This window comes from Lepisosteus oculatus, chromosome 23, assembly GCF_040954835.1.
Source record: "Lepisosteus oculatus isolate fLepOcu1 chromosome 23, fLepOcu1.hap2, whole genome shotgun sequence".
Taxonomy (NCBI): domain Eukaryota; kingdom Metazoa; phylum Chordata; class Actinopteri; order Semionotiformes; family Lepisosteidae; genus Lepisosteus; species Lepisosteus oculatus.
In genome coordinates, this window is record NC_090718.1 from 6,081,342 (window position 1) to 6,093,535 (window position 12,194).

The window sequence follows — 12,194 nt, forward strand, 5'->3', positions numbered from 1 at the left end:
ATGTTGGATTTGAAAATGAAGCTTTTCTTTCAATTGTACTGTTTTACCATGCTTACCAGCCTTTCTCTTTCTAGAAAGGTCTCCGTGCGATAAACGCATTCCACCCAAGCCATCTCCATAGCTATTTAAGTGACTTTAAGTATTGCAAGGAAAAAAAACCGACCCCCTGTCCAGTTTTTAATTTATGTAGTTTCTTTAGTTTTAAGTTTTTGCAATAAGCATTGCTACAGAATTGAAAAATAAAATCTACACATTTTGCATTGGAAAACGTTTTCAAAGAAAACTGAATGGGAATTAAACATTTGATCCATTTTCAATGTATTATATGTTTAATCAGTATATAAACACTCACTGCGTATTCGTTCATTAAGATGGTTACAATAATTGCTGTATAGCGAGCAGGCAAAATAATAGAACCACCAAGCAATATGAATATTTACTCATAAGGAACTGAGCTGTGCTTTGTCTTCAGAAAAGCTACAATCCTTCTTGGAAAACCATCACGATTTTCAGCACTGTTCCCTTTGACACATTGCATACGTTTGCTGTTTCTGTGACAGGCCCACTTACACTCCGAGCACCAGCTTTCGACTTGACCTACATCATCCATCATCTTGTCCTCTCCCTGCATGTTGGGTTCCAGATACTGCTACCTGAAAAAGTCACGCTTCAGGTGATCCTACCAAAAATAATGACAGACTGCAGAAAAAAGCAAGAGATTTTATAGAAACACCCTTCAGAACACTTTATTTCCAGTTGATCTTTTAGCACTTCCATACTGGCATATATATTAGAATTACAAAGTACAGTAATCAAAAATCTTTTCTTACGAAGAGAAATTGATTTCTCTATAACCTATCGCGTGCCATCTTTCCTTCACTGTCTAAACAAGGGGGAAAGGTCAAAAGGATGTTCTGTTTTGAGCTGCTACAACAAAACTGGGAAAAATAAGAACCATCTGTGACTTTCCATTGGAGGTGGAAAAAGATTCCAAGTGCTTCTCAACAAAGCTCATTTAATCACATTAACCGTTATCAGTACAACCACTGCTATGGAAAACATCAATCCATAAAAACCTTAATAAGGCCAGGAGCCGAAATGTAATTGTTTGTTAAAAATGTTGTTATTGTTGCCATGTTTGTGAGCTTTTTTAAAATGCTTTTGTTCCATTTTGTAAGGTTAAAAAATAACTCACTGCTATCTGACGGTGAAATTCAAGAAATCTGAAGACGAAAGACGAAGAGGAGAAAGGCTTTTGAAATATCTGAACGCGCTTTTTACAAGAAAAAAAAATACCTACTGACAACCAGCTTAAGTTGTTGAGCGAGTACATTCCTCAAACCACTTAGTTCACCACGTGCTCATTTATGAACCTTGCACTTCTTGGTCACAGCAGCTGTAGCGGAAATCTTGAGGCATGCTGCATCATAATTAGATTAAACTCATCACAGCGCCCATGACACCCAATGCATTATATTAAGATGGCTGTACAAATACATGATGCTTAGCGTCTCCACTACAGGAGTGTGCAGTTCTTCTCAGTGCATCAGTGCCGATTGCTGAATCTGCCCATCCCCTGCATGTCTAACACAGGTCAGACGTGTCTTCCCTTGCGCTCTCTGCAGCAGGTCCCCGTGGCTCTGGCCGCGGCTGTCCGTGTCCACTGGGGTCTGGGCCGGGTCTCAGGCGTTCCTCTTGGTGTGGATGAGCAGGTCTCGCTGTAGGTCGGCCTCCAGCCCGCCGCCGCCGCTGCCCCCGGGCTTTCCCCCGGGCAGGTCGGTGATCAGCGTCAGCTTGTTGAACACCCCCCGGCCGAAGTAGTCCGCCACCACCGAGAAGCCGTCGTTCGAGCAGCGCAGCTGTTAATCCAAACTCAGCGTCACTCACAGCAATCCCTCAATCGATCAATCAATCAATCTCTCAATCAATCAATCAAGGTTTACTTATCAATGCGCAAACAGTACAGAATACCGCGGCGTTGTCGGCAATGAAATGCTTTATCCGCGAGCTTGTTAAGAAGGATAAAAGGACAGAGGTCTATAGGGATTAGGATCCTATAAATGATAGAATTGCAAATTTACAGCACAATTTACAGATTGTGCGAAAGTGACACAAGGAGATATGGTAGGACAGGGGGGTATTTAGAAAATCTAAAACCTGCTTAGACACCCCTCCCGGATATCATTCGGAATAGCTTTCACTCAAAGGGACCTGTATACTGGTCCTCACAGCTCTGCAGCCCTTTAAAAACGCCAAGGTTGGCAGATTTCAGGGTTGGCGTGGCAGCAGTCACAGCCACGATGAAAAAGCATCACTAAAGGTCAGGGATTCCCTTCTATCAGGCCAAACAATCCAGCAGAGCGACAGTCTCAGCACTGGCGATGACCTATGAAGGTGACAGCACAGCTTCCTCACCAAGGCCGTTCACCTGCTACTTACTTACGAGTTTTGGGCACATTCAATGACACAGCTCAATGGTGGAGTGTGAACTTCAACATGGCCAAACTGGAAAGGCATGGAACAGATCCTACGGGGAAAAAAGGTCTCTGGCAGGGGAGGGAAAAACCGAGCGAGGCCAGAGGGAACCGGGGGCCGACCTGTCTGGCGAAGTTCTCGTGCAGGTCCCGTTTCTGGTCCTGGGCGCGCAGCATGTCCATCACCTTGCGGTTGTCGGGGGTGCAGGTGGGGCACTCGGCCTCGCTCTCGGCGTAGCTCTCGAAGCAGTGCTGGTGGAAGGAGTGGCCGCACAGGAAGTGCACGCTGGGCAGCTCTAGCGGGCTGTTGCACATGCTGCACTTCGTCTTCTGGAATATCTTGGCGCTGGGGGGGCAGGGAAAGGGGCCGAGTCACAACCGGAGCGAGACAAAGGAAGAGAGAAAGACAGCGCGGCGCGAGGGCAGAGGGGTAAGTGTTGGAGCCACAGCTGCATCAACAGGGCACAAGTGAAAACAAGTGTTTTTTTTAAATCAGCTCATATGAACACGTGCGAATAACTTCTTCACGCGCCGCCCCTGCAGGGGGCAGTAACGGGTGCCGTGCACGCGTGGGTGGGTCTGACCTGTTCTTCAGCTCCTGGATCTCCGTGCGCAGCTGCGCGGTGTCCTCGCGGTACTGGCGGATCTTCCTCTCGTCGTCCTCGATCTGCTCGCTCTCCCGCTGCAGCTTGCTGATGAGGTAGTCCTTGATCACCGACAGCGTCGCCGAGGAGTTGTGCGCCAGCGTCTGGACCACTGCGAGACACGAACAGCCCGCAGCGGTTCACAGATCACGTACAAGGCTCTCTCGCACTTTTCTCGTCAGTGGTTGCCACAGGATTTTCACTGTTGTCGCTTCTACCACAAGTACCAGACGACTGTTTCACAGGAAGGTCGAAGGCAGCGGTTTAACAGACACTGGATACACGGTGGCAGTGAGGTTAAGAGTGAAAAAAACTGTGAAGCTTACATCGGTAGGGAAGGTGAATAGTTCATAAGAACATAAGAATGGTTACAAACGAGAGAAGGACATTCGACCCGCCTGTCCGGTTTTGTAGCTAATAGTTATGATCTAAGGATCTCATCCTGCCTTGCTCCATACTTCCACAAAACTCTGGGTAAAGACATGCCCCCTAGTCTCACTTATCTCACTTTTAAAGGCTATGAAGCTCCATGGTTGTGCAGAAAAATAACTGAAATACCAGAGTAAGACAAACTATGAGACAAGAGGACAATCTCTCCAGGAGCGATTTTCCAGTTTTGTTCTCGTAGGTCAGACTCACCTAACAGCGGAGGCATGAGGTTATTGCGGTCGATGTGATGCAGCACTTGGCTGATGTAGGTCTTGCAGTCCTCCTCTTTGCGTGCGAAGTACCCCAGGGCCTGCTCCCACAGGCAGGCCTCCTGCTCCCCATAGCGTTTGCAGGCCTCCACCACCTTCGCATACTCTTCATTCTGCATGTGGTAATGCATGATCTGCTGGTAGCTGCAGAACACGCGAGACAGAAAATCAGACAGGGACCACAGAGCCCACCGCCACTGCCCATGTTCTTGGTGTGTCCATGTGTGCTTCCAAATCCCAGCACGTGTGTGTCCATGCATTACATATTGTGCCGTAACTCACAGTTTGCCCTTCTCGTACAGATACAGCACCCCCTCCTTGAAGTTGTGCATCTGGCACAGGACAAGAGCCTTGTCAAACACCGTATAGTCACTCTTCAACAAACACAGCGCGGCGTCCTGCAGAGCGCTCTTCTTCTACAGCAATCACAGGAAAGACAAAGCCAGCATGTTTACAGACACATTAACCACATCTGAAAGGACAAATTCATTGAAAAAGAACAAACAGAATTCACATTTCACAACTACATTTTCAATACTGCATTAGGGCTGATGATTATTAATTGATATTGTAAGTCAAGGCATCAAGATTAATTTCACTCACTGCAAAACATTTTACACAATTAGGTCATTTGAGAAATGGCTTCTATTTTACAACTAAGATTAGAGCGGCATGTGTGAAATGCATAAGCAACATAGCCATCTAGATAAACAAAGCATCAGAGGTACTCTCTAACTACCCTGTATTATTTCTGCATGCCTCCTGAGAGCTGTCTAACACACTCACAATATAATCTCATCAGCACACAATGCAGCACAGAGAGATTCCCAAATCAACTAAACTCATTTGCACATGAAAGGACAGTAATTCTAAAAAAACAACAGACACTTTAAAATTGCACCTCTCAAAGCACAGGGGGCAATGAGGAAGAGCAGACAGGCTCCTCCTTTCTGTCCGAAAACGTGATTCAGTCTCACTTTTGTATCACCGTGAAGTGCTGATCTTGTGTAAGCACCCAGGGAGTCTCGGAGGGGGGTGGCCAATTAATCTCACCCTGCTGTAGGTGGTGCTTGGCTAACTGTCTGCCACAGCTGGGGTTCACCGTTGAAGCACAGCCCATGAGGCTTAAGAACAGCTTCTGCATGTACATGTATTTATGGAAATTAACTCCTCTACTCCACTCTAATCCCAGTCACATCGGACTAGAGACCACGACCACCAGATCAACGAGCTCCAGCTGCTCTCTGGGTAGCACCTTCACTGATGGAGTCATTTGGGTGCCCTTCAGAATTTTATTTTTGTAAGTCTTTTTTTTGCGGCTCCCCTAAACATTTGCTCACTACAGGGAATACACACACAGCCAGGTGTGTGACTGTGCACGTCGGCAATGGAGTGGCTGTGCATGCCAGTGTCTGCTGAAGCACGCTGATGCTGGCAGTGGGGATGCCCTGTGCACTGGCGTGATTTCTGCACGGCGCGTGGGCGCCAGCCGGTCACCTGCGGGTCTTGCTCATGTGCCCAGTCCTGCAGCCGGAGCTCCAGCAGGGTGTCATAGACCCCCTGGGGAGACCGTGGCTCCACTTCGATCATGTGCTCCAGGAAGGCCCGCAGCTCGTGAGGGTTGTTGGCGAAGATGGGGATGAACTCCTCCGAGTTCGCCTGCAAAACCAAGGAGGGGAGGAGCAGGGGTTGAAGCGAACGCCCAAAGATTTGCCTGGAACCTTTCATTTTACTCAGACACAGAAAACAGAGGAATTTGTTTAATCTTATCAAACACAACAGAATCCAGAGTTTGTTTGCTTGTCCTGTGATAAATATAATACAGATTTACGGATGAGAGACACTGTTTTAGTCTGAGTCACTTGTTTCAATCTGTAGGGCAACTGGTAAATAGACGCTTCATGAATCACAGATCTGTGACAGAACTAATCTCCGTATTTATGAGGCTTCGCGCACGCCTCCAGCATAGCCAAGGAGATTCTGTTCTCAGCCACCGCTGCAGACCTGGGGTTTAGAAGCACAAAGCATGATCGGAAGGGGCTTGGTGCCCTGATGCCCCTTCTTTGCGCCAGGGTAAGGAAGGCTATCGTTTTCATTCTCAGACGGGCCGGTACCTTGCTGCCCAGGCTGTCTCTGTCGGCGGAGTCCCGGCGTGGCTGGTAGTCGGTACATAGACCCTTCAGCAGCAGGGTGGTCTCCTCGGGGACGTGGTGCATCAGCGTCTTCCCATAGCGCTTCATGTTGCTCTCCGCCTGCTCGAAGGGCAGCCGCCCGATGTACCGCAGGGCCTCCTGGTAGTTCTGCAACGCGAACACAGACCTCTGTGAGCAACGGGATACTGCACGAGCAATAACCTAAGGCTGTTTCCTCGCTGAGCAGCAGAGAGGAGAAACGCAACGTTTAGGCTGCTGACTGTTCTTCAGGTGTGAAGATGGCTCAGCCTGGACATCAGAAGAAGGCCCGACGGCCAAAACGTCTTTCTGATTTACAGGGTGCCGTTAACCTTGACTGCTTTGTTAGCAGCCAGCGTAGGGAGCAGCTGCCCACTAGAATACTGTACAATACACAAACCACGCCCACCGCACAGTCTTGTCAAGACGATTCTCATCAACACAGAGCTGGAGGAGCTCGATTATACATGATTACAAATGATTGATCAGTTATCAATTATTGGATTAATCACCTACTAGCAACCAAATGAGCTAGACGAGCTGAAAAGCTTCCTCTCATTCTATAGTCTATGGTTTATAGAAAATACAATACACGCACCAATACTTTTATTCACTTATATGCTGATCTTCTCAATGAACAAAAATTGCAGTACCAGGAAAAGATCTCTGCTGCCTGTTCTTAGACAGCCAGCAATGGCGTAACGTGTCTTCTCCGTGCCCTACACAAAGACGCACGCCATTTTGATTTGTGTCTCCCCTGACCTTGAGGTCTTCAAGCTGGATCTTGAGGTACCACTCATGGTGTTCGTGCTTCTCCGCCAGGAAGACCGCGTGGCTGTGGTAGCCGGCCTGCCGGAGAACCTTAATGGCGATCTCCACGTCGAAATGCACCTCACTCTCGCTGCTCTGAGACGACACAAGAAAAGGCACTGGTCAACATGGGGATAACACCTTTAGAGTACTTGGTCCATTCTTTTTCTGTGTAATTTGCTAAGAAATGCCAATGCACAACATTCAGGCATTATTATTGTTTAATAATAATAACCTTTATTTTATATTGCGCCTTTAAAGGTGGCTTCTCAAAGCGCTTTACAGAATGACGACAACAATAAACAAATACACAAGATATACTCAATGAGAGGAGACAGTGGATGGAGGTACTGAATACAACAGGAGCAGAGGGGCAAACAACAGAATCAGTTAAGTAAAGGACCTTCTAAAGAAAAGGGTTTTGAGTCTAGATTTGAAGGTGTTTAGGGAAGGTGACTCCGATATCCCGATATCCTTAGGATTATTATTATTATTATTATTATTATTATTATTATTATTATTATTATTATTATTATAAATGTTAATACGTGATTGCATCATGATGATGAAGTCGATTTTGCGTTGGGTTTTCCTGGCGCCTGCTTCACAATGCTCAGACCATCTCCATGAAGCCTGTGGCTATGAGGGGGCTCACCTTGATGAACTCCTCCAGTTTGGAGCTGTCCTTCAGCTTGGTGTAGCAGTTGAGCAGCAGGGTGGTGTGGTCAGCATTTGCCAGGGACTGCCTGTGCAGGGCCTGCAGGTATGCTGTCAGGTTGTGGATCCTCTGAGCATCCAAGAACTTCCGAATCACATAGGAGGGCTCCAGCTTCCCAATGGTGCTGGGAAAGAGGGAAGGGAGAGATGAGTCAGTAGTAACTCTGCAGATCACTCAACCTTTAAGTATTCAGTGCAATACTGCAAAAAAATCCAAATAGGAAATAAATGCATGCTGTGGAAATTTCTGTTTCTTTTCAATTTGTCTCTACGTTGGCATATTGCACAATAATACTTAAAAAACAGGCCATGATCATCTTGAGGTAAACCCTACTACAGAGCAGTCTATAAAACAGTGACTGGACACAGGAATGAACAACAAACTCAATCCACATTTTCATAGGAATCACAGATATGATGAACTGAACTGAAATTAAAAGATCAATTTTAAACACACATGCCACAAAACACTCCAAAAACCTACTCCACTGATAAGACATATACACACCATTCAACTTTCAATAACATGGAACTGCAACAGCTAGATATCTTTCCAAACGTCTGAGTGCTACCTGTTGGCTGACTGCTTCCCGCCAGTCAGAAACCCTACCGGATGTACTGCTGAATGGCTCCATCGTGGTCTCCCTTGACATACAGGTGGTCCCCATACTGACGGAAGATCTCGGACAGCCCGTCGCTGTCTAGGTGGTGGCTCTTGGCCAGGTTAATGGCCATTACAAACAGGTTCTTCTTGAAGAGCATCTGAAGATCCAGGAGCAAAGCAGCGAGTTATTGGCCCGCCAGATACTGATGAATACTGCACTAAACACGCAGGCTTATCTCGCGTTTTGACTAGCAAGTGAAGAAAGCATACATAGATACGCTGCAAGTTGAGAGAGAAGTCAGAAAGGAGCCCACCTCCAGCTTGGTCTGAGTGTCTTTCTCCTGCAGCACATACATCTTGCGGTCCTGGGTCAGGATGTACAGCGAGCCCCACTCCGCCAGCACATCGACGATGTCGTTGAACGCAGCGCTGTACGCAATGAACTTGTTGTCCAAGTCGTAGACGGTCAGGACCTGCTTCTCTGTGGGGGAGGCCTCCCGGCTCGGAAACTCGGGCCTGCGTGTGTACAGAGAGCTCGGGTTCACCTGGGACAGACACCCGCACACCTCCACACGCAATCACACCTGCTCACACCTGCTCACACCTGCTCACACCTGCTCACACCTGCTCACACCTGACGATGAAGCCACGTGCTTTAAAAACACACGTGGTGCCATCAACCCCCTGCCCTCCCCAACTCCAGCAACAGGAAACCTTTTTTTTTAAAAAAAAAGGACTATTTTGAGATCAACTACCATTAAGCACAGCCTTCCAGAAAAACAAAGTCCAGGAGTGAGAATCAAATTCAACAATTTGTCTAATAATACCGCCAAACTTCTTATTTTCTAAGAGCTTCCCCACATAGTCCATGTTTCTTTCCAAAGCCTGGAATCAACCTGTACTTGTTGCAGGGTTTGAAATGGCTGTTACAGCCGTCAGACAGCTGTATACAGGGAGCCCCGGCCGGCGGCGGCGGCTGCTGCTGCTGCTGCTCTTACTTGTTCGGCGACTTGGCGTCGCGTGTGAGCAGCACCAGATACCCGCGGTGCCAGTGCACCAGCAGCTTGTGCCCCTCGAAGGCGAAGCAGGGGCCCCTCTCGTCGGGCTGGTAGAGGTACACACACTCGTCACCCGCCACGATGAACTGGGAGTCCTGGGAGGGGTCGGTCAGCGCAGCGCAGCGCAGGGCACAGCCGTGTGTGTCCAGCTCCAGGTGCGGGTACTCCTTCACGGAGAGGGTGTAGCACTGCCCATGGGCGCACACAGAGGGGGGGGGTCAGAGCACTGCACACAACCCGACAAGGCCCAGGCTGGGCCACTCCTTCACTGCCCCAGGACGCCGCGAGCAGAGCACGCCGAATACGATACGCTCTACCATGCACACTTTGTTCCCCCAGGCGGGATTACCTGGACTTTCTCCAGGGTGGCGACAAACAGGTGCGTGACTTTGCCCGCCTGCCGGAAAGCAAGCCCGGTGATGGGGCAGGTGCCCTCGTGCAGGGTGAGGGTTTTGCTGTGGCGATCTCTGGTGATGTCGCCCTTGGTCAGAACCACGCTGCCGTCTGTGAAGCCTGCAAGACAGGAGACATCAAGGCCGCTTTGACAATTCAGTCACAAACTGGCATTTCGGGGACAGTAATAACAGTGCCTTGACTTCATTTTCTCATCAAAACCATGGCTGCAATTACAGCTGCTTCAAGTCTACAAGCTATAATTTGAGATGCACCAAGGCAGTCCGGCAAGTAATGTCCCAGTTTGACCTCTCAGTCAAAATGCACTGTAGAGATGTAAAACCCACACAATAGCAGATTTATTGGTTATACATGGACTGCTTTTCCAGGTTAAATCTGGCAGGGCCCACAACGTCCACCGTAATCCTGTGGGCATGATGGGATGAGAAACAGAGTGAGGCTCTCAGGGCGAGGGCGAGGGCACTGGACGCACCGATGGCCATGAAGTTGAGGTTCTCGTGCACGCTGAGGCAGGACACCTCTGTGGGTTTGTTCCCTGGGATGGCCGGGAAGATCCGAGTGCAGAGAGGGTTCCCACTGTCGCGCTTGTCCAGGTTCCACACCTTGACCTGAAACACCGCAACTTGTAAATCGTGGGGAAGGTTTTCGAATTTCTTAGTGCACTGCTGTAGGGAAGCAGATTAACAGCAGCTGAAGCAGCTTTAGATTAAAAGGTCAGTGTTTCATCACAGTAATTTGCAACCAAAACCCATTCTATATTATTTTAGGCAAAAGCAACAGTAATGATTCTTATTATATTGAGAAATTTAGACTGTCTTTTTAGAAATGCTTAGAAATCCAGAATCCACTATGTTACTGGGGAAAAGTTTAAAAACTGAATGGCAATGGGCAATTTAACCCAGACTATCCCCAAAACAAATGCAAACATTTCCACAGCTGAGCACAGCCCTCACAGACTGACAAGGTGATTTTTGTGCATTTCTATTCATCACATATTAGCACATCCGAATATGCTTTAGACAAATACAAATACAAGAACATCTCACCGCTCCATCACAATAACGGTTAGAAAGAGTCCTTTTTTACTGTATGCCCTTGTCTTATAATAAATTCATGTGCGACAATAAGCATCAGATGAAATGATCAGATCATCATAGAGCAGATGACCACAGAGACACGTGTGTGTGTGGCTGTGTCCTTACCAGTGGGTTGATTCCGTGCTCGTCCAATCCCACTGACACCAGGATGCTGTGCTGTTTCAGCTGGTAGAGGTGAGTCACTTGTAGTTTGTATGCCTGAAAGGACGTTAGCTGCAGGGAGCGTGTCAGGAACCAGATCTGACCCTCCAGATGTGATGACAATGACTTAAGGATGATGATCGTGTCTTATCAACAGTGACTACGTTACTGCGGTTGTTCCTTTCTAACTGCTATAGCAGGAAAATTACAGCTTCCTTAAAAACATCAAAACCTTATCTACATTACATTTTACAATGTCAAATACCCTATTGTATAGTCATATCGGCGGGGAGAGTATTATATCAAAATAAGGGAGACCCCAAAATGTTGTTATTATGCCCCATCGATTCTTATATTTTCTAATATATGTTGTGGCATTGTTGGAATATCTTGGGGAGTGGAAACCAGCCAGAACTCCTGCATACAAGATCCAAATAATATGTATTTAAAGTGCTGTGATGTGTAACAGAGCATGTCTTGCTCAAACATATCAGCAGCGCTGTATCCCAATGTCACATATTTTTAATCATTTCCTTTTTTCAAATGCGGGGAAACAAATATACAACAATGAATTACAAAAACATTAACCAATTTGGTACGGACTGGCAAGTGAGTCACTTTCTGCTGTCGGGGTTTAGGAATCAGACTGCTCCCGACACCAGAAGAGACTGCAGGGAGTGAGAAGGCTCGGTGTGTGGGCCCGGTACATAACGAGAATGCACGAACTTCAGCACCCCTTTTGTTAATAAGACATCCGCGCCGGGAACACTAATCACGGCTGGAGGCTGGGATCTGCTCTTCTCGTTCCTTGTTTCAATACACTGCTTCTACGCTATGAATACAATGCGGAACAGAATCAATATTACTGACTTCATCGTACTTTAGGGAAGATGAAGACGCTTCATTTACACTTAGGTAGCAGGGAGAATAAGCGTGATATAAATTATAATATCGCCGGAACACCTGTTTCAGCACAAAACAGGTTACGACTTTACTCTAATCACATTCAACACTGTTTATAAAACGCGCTATTCATTCTTATGCAATGCGCACAAAAATAAATACGTTCTAAATAAAAGGAGGACGGGAGCAACCCACGATCGCCTTTGAGACCGAGGCTCGTAAAGGATATCTCCCAGCACGATGTGACCTCGGCCCGAGTCGCAGGCACAGATACCGACCGGGAGCGCGAAATTTTTCCCATTGTCCGCAGGATCCTTCACCGTTTCTTTATCGAAAAATACAAATCTTCGCCACTGCAAGAACGCTGCCATTTTCCCCCTGTCACTCTGCAGCTGGGGGGGGGGGGGATCATGTGACCCCCGCCGTGTCATGTGACCGAGGCTGGGTGATCACGTGACGGGTG

At 47.6% G+C, this 12,194-nt stretch overlaps 1 protein-coding gene across 1 annotated transcript; it reads right to left on the reverse strand.

Moving 5' to 3' along the window:
• Window positions 1-719: 719 nt before the first annotated feature.
• vps11 (VPS11 core subunit of CORVET and HOPS complexes) lies at window positions 720-12,143 on the reverse strand. Its single transcript, XM_069182810.1, has 16 exons — window positions 11,959-12,143; window positions 10,793-10,939; window positions 10,063-10,198; window positions 9,526-9,689; window positions 9,117-9,364; window positions 8,433-8,634; window positions 8,125-8,276; window positions 7,453-7,639; window positions 6,750-6,893; window positions 5,931-6,116; window positions 5,314-5,475; window positions 4,099-4,232; window positions 3,758-3,960; window positions 3,059-3,230; window positions 2,598-2,820; window positions 720-1,859 (listed from the first exon to the last, which is right to left on the reverse strand). Exons 1-16 carry the CDS (start codon window positions 12,100-12,102, stop codon window positions 1,683-1,685), a joined length of 2,781 nt encoding a protein of 926 aa, XP_069038911.1. The 5' UTR covers window positions 12,103-12,143; the 3' UTR covers window positions 720-1,682.
• Window positions 12,144-12,194: the final 51 nt, after the last annotated feature.